At 39.2% G+C, this 8484-nt stretch overlaps 1 protein-coding gene across 1 annotated transcript; it reads left to right on the top strand.

Annotated features, from left to right (window-relative positions):
- The first annotated feature begins 264 nt into the window (after positions 1-264).
- On the top strand, positions 265-8484 carry LOC140165143 (protein HGH1 homolog). The gene is made up of 4 exons (XM_072188580.1): positions 265-424; positions 4198-4743; positions 5748-5938; positions 7918-8484. Exons 1-4 carry the CDS (start codon positions 322-324, stop codon positions 8143-8145), a joined length of 1068 nt encoding a protein of 355 aa, XP_072044681.1. The 5' UTR covers positions 265-321; the 3' UTR covers positions 8146-8484.

Here is an 8484-nt window from a genome sequence, read left to right as displayed (position 1 = left end):
GTCAAGCACGTGTGACATGTGTTTTTAAAAACAAATCTTTTTTAAAATAAAATATTTTCATGTTTTAGACAATATTAGTGTGATTCAATACTGTTAAAATTAACAAAAAATAGTATATGCTTATTCAATACCCCATAGTACGTTTCTTTATAATAAAAATATAAGTAAATATGTATATTTTATTTTTAGGATATTTATATTATAGAAACTTTGTTTACTTCTGATGATTGCAGAGCTATTGCAAAATCACATAAGATGATAAGCTTACAGTTTATCATGTTTATGACATTTTAGGCTTCCTCAATCCAGTACATTATACAGATGGCAGATTCCCATGTTCTACAAGAACTCTTGCAGTTCCTGACACCATCTACAAGACAAGATGTGAAGGGCAAAGCTTTGGAATATGTTCTAAGTTTCACAAGTAGGCATGAAATTTGATTGAATCATTGATTAACATGGAAATCAAGTTGTCACATGAAGACGATTTTTTTTTGTCACATAAATCATCGCAAAGTTTCCAAAAAGCCTAATGCTGGTTTCATACTTTCTGCCGCTGAGCGGTGTGACGCTTCATCATGCCGCTTCCACTTGTCTGAAAGCGGGGCAGCGCCCTCGGCATGACTCCGACTCTTGCCAAGCATGCAAGTATATGAGTCTTGCTGCTCAGCACTGCTCCAAAATCACATTTTGTTCTCATACGTCAGAGCGGCACCGCTCCAAGTTGACTTGAATTCAATTCCCAGTGGTGCTGCCGCCACGGCAAAGCAGTGGAGTGATCGATACATTGGCTTGCCGCTGGTCACCACTAGCGTTTCTGGTTCGACTGCGCAGTAAAGCAAAATCAACTTCAAAGCGGCAAGTGGCAGGAAAGTATGAAACCAGCATTAGGATTTTGTTCTTCTAAATCATCAAGAGCATGAAAAATAGCAGTGCAAAATTGAGTCATTACCCCCTCCCCCCCTTTAAATAATGGTCATTATTCAAAACAGGCTATTGTATTAATTACAAATCTGTAAAATGTGTTGTACATGTACAACTTCAAGCAGAATTTATTTCTGTGCATTTTGACACCTCATTTGATACGATAGCCCAGAAAACAATAAAACACCGGTCAATTTAATGTAGTAAGGTCCAGATTTGAAAGTTGCACTTACAACAATACAAAAACACTCGGATATCATTGCACAGATTTCCTTCCATTATACTGAATACAAATCAATAGAATTGACTGCAACTTTCAAATCTTGGATTACATTGATTTAAATGTACACTGTGATGTCAATATTAAGTCGATTGCTACAAATGAAGTATCAAAATGTGCAGAAATAAAACTGCTTCCAACACATACAGATTTGTAATACAATACAGTGTTGTAGTCAAGACCTCTATGTCCGAGACCGAGACCGAGACCAAGACCTGCCCGTCCGAGATCGAGACCGAGACCGAGACCAAACCTTCCGAGACCAAGACCACCCCTTCCGAGACCGAGACCTCTAAGTTCCGAGACCAAGACCGAGACCGAGACCTTGGTTTAATCCCGGGGGATACTCAAGTTTGGTTTGGGTAGGGGTGTGCCGCTGAGAATTTGAAAGGGAGCCCATCATTGTACCAACTGTTCAAGAAATTTGGACCTGCAGTTTAACACTTTTTGTCTTAATTTTTACAGTTTTTCCTCCAAATTTTGGGAAAATTTCAAAAATGTTGGCTATAATGGAGGCACAATTAGGCTAGTGTGTGAAGGGCCAGTGTTTGAAGCACCAGTGCGCGAAGCGCTCAAAATTGAGCAATGTTACCATATTTGGGCCCAAAACACAATGTTTTTCGTGCTGAAATAAAAATGCACACTGCACAGGGCAACTATTTGTTCATCTATTATGCTTTTGTGGAGAATGTTCCCCTTGCAAAAGTTAAGTGGGATCCTCGCTTTCACCACCTGCCCATCTATGTTTAATCATGAACTGAAATTGGAAGCTCATATCCGAACATGCTCACTTATGATTCATTTATTTAAAAATGATTTCTGTATCTGTATTCTGAACAATTTCTTCAACATTCATTGAAATTTAGGGTAAGGAATAAATAATGAACAACAACAGAAAATCATATCTTTTTCTTCAGGTCTCGACAGGTCTCGAACAAAAAAACGTCCGAGACAGAGACTTTTGAGGTCCGAGACCGAGACTTTTGAGTTCCGAGACCGAGACCTTGACATCCGAGACCGAGACACTACAAAACCAGGTCTCGAGATGGTCTCGAGACCGAGACCTGGTCTCGAGACCTACAACACTGATACAATAGCCCCTTTTAAATACTGTAATGGCCATTATTTAAAGGGGGTAATTACTTTTTTGAGATGTTTAGTATTTCTTTTCCATAAAATGTTAGCTTTTACTGTGATATTAATTTTGAGCTGAACTGAACATACTGTTTGATCGCAAGTTTTGAAGCAAAAATGTTACTTATTTGACTGAATATCCAAGTAAATTTGTTAGAATCTGAGCACACTTTTATGTCTTACTGTAAGTAATTTCATTGCGATAGTCTTGAGCAAAATTTAGCGATTTTTGAAGGTCAAATTTTAGGTGCTCAAGTTCGCGATATATCCTATATCGTGATGTGTTTGGCCACGACACGCAATATGGAAAACACCGGTGATACCCATGCTTATGGCCTTACAAAATAATGAGCGGTTTCCTTTGGGACAATTCAGGTGGACCTACTCTGGGGTGGGGGGGGTACTAAAGTTTGGTTTTGGTAGAGGTGTGCTGCTGAGAATTTGAAAGTGGACCCATCAATATACCATTTTATCAAGAAATTTGGACCCATCGATATACCAAAAGTCAAAATTTTGGGGTGAATTTAACCCAAGTCTGTATGCCTTCCTTGAAGCAGTAATTTAGATATTAATAAACAATTTTTTTTTTTTTTTGTTCGTCGTCGAAAATAATAAAGGAGGCAAGCAGAAAAAGTGATGCCACCCGGGAATCAAACCCAGGACCTCATGAATCCCTTTTTCTATTTGTCTCCTTTATTATGCGAAAGTGAACCTGGTGTTTATATTTATATAATTCTTGCTGATCATGCCACTATTTTTCCAATTTACATATTGTATTCATTGTTTGTTTCTCTAAATGTAATGATGATAAGTACACAGATATACATTTAGTCCAAATAATCAGTCCCAGAACAAAATATTAATTTCTGACATGATCGTGTTCTGGGTCTGAACTGTTTCCATTCGAAATCTTGATGGCAAATTGGACAAAAGAAGCACATGGTCCTACTTCACAGTTTTTTAATCCCCTATTCATGTTGCGTGAATCATTCTATTGTGGACCATCCTTTTGATACTTGAGTATTTGGATAAGCGGAACAGTTTTGACAGGCCTTTTGCCTGCCTCTCTGTTTGTAAACAAACGAGGAGGTCGAAAGTGTCCTCCTTGCCGAATACGAAAGGCAGCGTAATAGTACGGCACTAATATACATTGTACATTTTGAGAAAGGAAATGACAAAGGGAATCCAACTAGCATAACAAATTCCTGCAAAAACGAGCAGTTTTCACAATTGATTTTAGTCGACTGCTTCAAGGAAGGCATACAGACTACATGTACACCAGGCACAAAAAGAAACTCGTCAGTTATATTCATCCTTGCTGTTCAATAACCTGATAATTTTGGATTATTCTGAAATATACATTTTGTTAATTGGACTTTGCTTTCTCATTTGACGCCCTGTTCGTGAAAAACGAACAAGAATTGACCAAGATATGCGCCTCCAAACCCTCAAACCCCAAAATCAAAAGTTGCATTTTCAACAATTTTCAATGGGAATGCATCGTTGTATTGCACACAAGAACCACAGGCCAATCAATAAAGCACACAGTGTAACAGGCACAATTGAATCGTTAAAATTGCAACTTTTCATTTTGGGGTTTGAGAGTTTGAGGCGCATATCTTGGTCAATTCTTGCTCAATGTTCACGAACAGGGTGTCAAATGAGAAAGAAATGTCCAATTAACAAAATGTATATTTCAGAATAATCCAAAATGATCAAGTTATTGAACAGCAAGGATGAATATAACTGACAAGTTTCTTTTTGTGCCTGGTGTATAATAGTGACCCCTCATATTGTAAGTTTTAACAATTTCCTTTTACATGTAAGTGACAACAATTTTGTGATCATCCCCATCACAGGTTCAACCACAGGACGGCAATGTTTGTGTGAAGATCCAGCATACACACAAGCATTGATTGGACTTACTGAAGACACAGACCCAGTGGTATGCAGAGATGCATTCAAAGGGCTCATTAATTTATCAAGTGAGGAAAGGATTGTCAAAACTCTTTGTAATGAAAAAGAGTTCATAAGCTGTCTATTAGAAATGATCGCCGATGCCAGTTGTGTTTTGGCAGATGCAGCAAGTATGATTTTGTCCAATGTTACAAGAACGGAAGACGGTTGCCAAAAGGTTATGGATAATCTTAAAGGATCGGATTGTTCGACAGACTTTGTGAAATTAGTGGAAGTGTTTTGCAATGTAGGTTATAATTCTAAAGCAAATTTGCATCATCTTGGTGATGTTCTGTCAAATTTAACACAACTCGTGGAGGGTAGAAAGTTTATACTGGATAGAGAACATTGCGTCATACAGAGGTTGTTGCCGTTTACACAGTTTTTGGGGTCGGAAGTGAGAAGACGTGGGGTCATTGCCGCTCTCAAGAATTGCTGCTTTGAAATAGGTAAACCATATTTTTATTATGCATGTAGAACTCTGACAAATTATGATCATTAAAATGTGCTCTCATTTGTGTAGGTATCCATATCAAAACGATGCACTTGTCTCAAATGGAGGTCACTTCATATCATCCCAAATCATATGGTTTAGGAATGTTCTCTGTATTCCTAAACCATGTGACTTAGGGATGATATGAAGTGACCGGTTTACAGCACTACTTTCAAATGTATTGCCTGCTCTATCAGGATGTGCATTGACAGATTTACTACGATACCGCTCTTTTCAAAGACACTAATCTTACAGGTGTGGGTGATCAGCATGATGTGAATATTCTATAGAATTTACGATCCAGGTCTTTAACCCTGTACAGCGTTCTGTCTAGTTCAGGGCAATGTAAACACATTGCTATGGTAATTAATTCTGTTATATCACTTCTTCTACAGTGAATGGACCTGCTATCCCAGCCTGCTATTTTCTTGAGTTATGAAAATAATTCAATATGATGTGCATATGCCTTTGGTAGTTACAGGACTTACTGAGAGACCATGTCACCCTGTACCTGTAACCTCAAGCCCAAAAGCCCTTATCCTTTATTATACCTCATCTAAAGATTCCCGCCATCTGATTGGTTAAAAGCGCAAAAGTAACTATTCCCCGGGCATAGATCTGCATGTGCTTTGTTTCCAGCCTAAAATGATATTACCCACATGTTAATGTTTTTGTGCGCCACAGGAATCGCAGATTGTAATCTGTGGCGTTCGCATTGAAACTATTAATTTCTCTTCCCAAAATTGATGCTTTTAACCCAACAGATGACAAGAATCTTAAGATTTGGTATATAAAACAAATATTGATTGCTTTTTGATGATCTCAAAACCATGACTATGCCCCTCGGCTACGCCTCGGAGCATAGTCATGGTTTTGAGATCACCTTGGGCCTATTGACCATGCCCCTCATAGCAGTCAATATTTGTATACTAATATCATTATATGCTACCAATATTGCAGATGCCCACGAATGGCTGCTGAGTGATACAGTAGACATCCTACCACACATGTTACTCCCATTGGCTGGACCAGAAGAACTCTCAGAAGAGGACATGGATGGACTGCCTGATGACTTGCAGTATCTTGATGATGATAAGATGAGAGAACAAGATGCAGAGATCAGGAAGATGCTGCTGGAGGCAATACACAAGGTAAAATAAAATGAGGACATCTTTTGTTTGGTCTTTTGTGTAGTTTTGAAAAAAAAATGTAGCTTTCTTTTCAATGGATTCAATGGATGTATATTTTTATATTGTCAAACTGATCAAATAAGTTGATGAATAAAAATTATTTTGTAATTTCCGCATACATGTATGTGAAGTCCAAGTTTGGCATGCAGCATGCTTAGTAAGTAGTTGCTTACTTGCTTAAGATGAGTGGTGTCCTCGAACTACAACAGCACGCCAAGTCCTTCTGTCCTGCATGGCCATTCCCAAATCCATAACATCCAGTCCAGTGTCCTGTTTCAATACATCCACGTATGATAGAGGGGGTCTACCAGGTTTTCTGTTTCCATGTTTTGGTGTCCAATTGATCAGCTTGGCTACAGGCTCATTTTTGCTTCTGTACGCGTGCCCAGCGAAACATGTCCTCCTCTCTCTGATCTTCTGTGAGGGTTTTGGTAGATCACCATACAGCTCTTTGTTCATGATGTGCTGTTTCCAATTGATGTTGCATACTGCTCTAAGCATTCTTGTGTAGCAACCATCATGTCCTTTACATAGCCTGGGAGACATGGTCCATGCTTCATATCAATAGGTTAGTACAGATTCAACGGTAGCAGCAAATAAACGGGTCTTGAATTTCCTTTGGAAAGTTGACCTCCAGATTTTGTTGAGGCTGTTACATGCTTTGCATGTTTTTACGTCTTTTTTAGTGTTAGCCATCCATGCACCCAGAGACTTGAAGTCGCTCACTTCAAGTTTGGTGCCATTGTTTGTCTGGATAGATATCATTTGATTATGGTTGAAAGACATGAACTTTGTTTTTGAAGCATTCATTTTGAGGTCAACCTTTCCAACAGATGATTCAACCCTTTGCAGTAGCTCTTGCGCTTGGTGAATTTCCTCTGACAGTAGGGCTATGTCGTCTGCAAAGTCTAAATGAAAAATCTGTTAGCACTTCAGGTCCGATTTGTCTGCTCCTTCTCTTCTCCAGCTGGAATCCAAGCTGCTCTTCTCTGCCTTCGACTGCCTCCCTCAATGCATAGTCTAATACCACCACAAAGAGGTATGGGGCAAGGGTGTCTTCTTGTAGTACACCAGCAAGAATATCAAGCGGTTCAGTTTCTCCATCTGGTGAAACTACTTTTGCCTTTGTATTTTCATACATTCTTGCTATATCTTCCACAAGTTGATTAGGGATTAAATAGGCTTTGAGAATTTGCAGCATCTTTCCTCTATGAATGGTATCAAAGGCTTTCCTGGAGTCTATTATTGCAGGCAGGTTTTTAGCCTTCACTCCTTCAATGATCCTCCTTAGGGCCAGTATGTGGCTTACTGTTGTTCGGCCAACCCTGAAACCATTCTGATTGATCCTTAGAACCTTGTCTACTTCAGGCCTGATCCTGTTGAGAATCATTTTGTTGAATATCTTGGCTACAACTGAGCTTACGCTTATCCCACGATAGTTCCCTGCTTGACTAAGATCTCCTGACTTAGGAATTGGTACTATGTTGAGGACATTGTAGTACATTGGTACATAGGAGTTAGCATTTTTACTATTGAAAGAAACTCAAATTTCCTTCTTCATTGTTAGGCTGTTGCCCCCAGAAAAAAGTCTTAGTGTTAACACTGTGAAGCCGCAATTCATTGACATTAGTAAATGTAGATATTGTAAGAAGGCAGATACCGTAAAGATTTGCCTAATGGTGTATATGGGTTCCCTTGACATAACTGGAATTCTAGGTACAAACTAAAACTGTCATACTATAAAAATCCCACCAGAAAATAAGGGTATACCTTCATTAATGTGGGGAGTTTCAGAGGAGGGAGCTCTCTATTTGTATGTGAAATTTACCGTAAGGCAAGGGATCCCATGTGCGCCGTTAGGCATATATCTTTACGGTATCTCTGTTATTTTGTTTCACCAAATCATCTTATTCTATTTCTCTCTATTGTGTTATGTACAGCTATGTGCTACCAAAGTCTGTCGACAGATAGTGAAGGACAAGAAGACCTATGTGATTCTGAGGGAATTCCACAAGTGGGAGCAGGATGAGTCGGTCATATCTGCCTGTGAGAATGTGGTCAGTCTGTTGATTATGGATGAGCCTGGACCAGGAATGGAAAACCTGAATGAAATTGAAGTACCAGATGATATGAAGAAAACAGTTGAGGGCGACACACAGGAAAAGTAATGAAACATTGAAGGAATGGGCTATTACAGTTGAATTCCATACACTCCCTATAGAAGACATTGCCTTCCACATAGGGAGTGCGAATTTTAATCTATACCTCCTGTGTGATTGATTTAAGTCATGTCTTCCATAGGGGGTGTATGGATTTCAACTGGAATAGCCCAATTGACTGCTGATTACTTTGGGGTGCTTCGACTCTGAACACATTTGTCAACCAAATTATATATTAGAGAATCTGGACTCGGCCACGGGGGCGGATCCAGGAATTTTCAATAGGGGGGCACCAACACAAAGTCAGGCACCGCTCTGCAAAAAGTAGGGGAGTGCACTGCACGCCGG

The sequence above is a fragment of the Amphiura filiformis genome, chromosome 11 (assembly GCF_039555335.1).
Source record: "Amphiura filiformis chromosome 11, Afil_fr2py, whole genome shotgun sequence".
Lineage (NCBI taxonomy): Eukaryota > Metazoa > Echinodermata > Ophiuroidea > Amphilepidida > Amphiuridae > Amphiura > Amphiura filiformis.
Note: the sequence above shows the minus strand (reverse complement) of the source record. Positions and strands in the feature narration are given on the sequence as shown.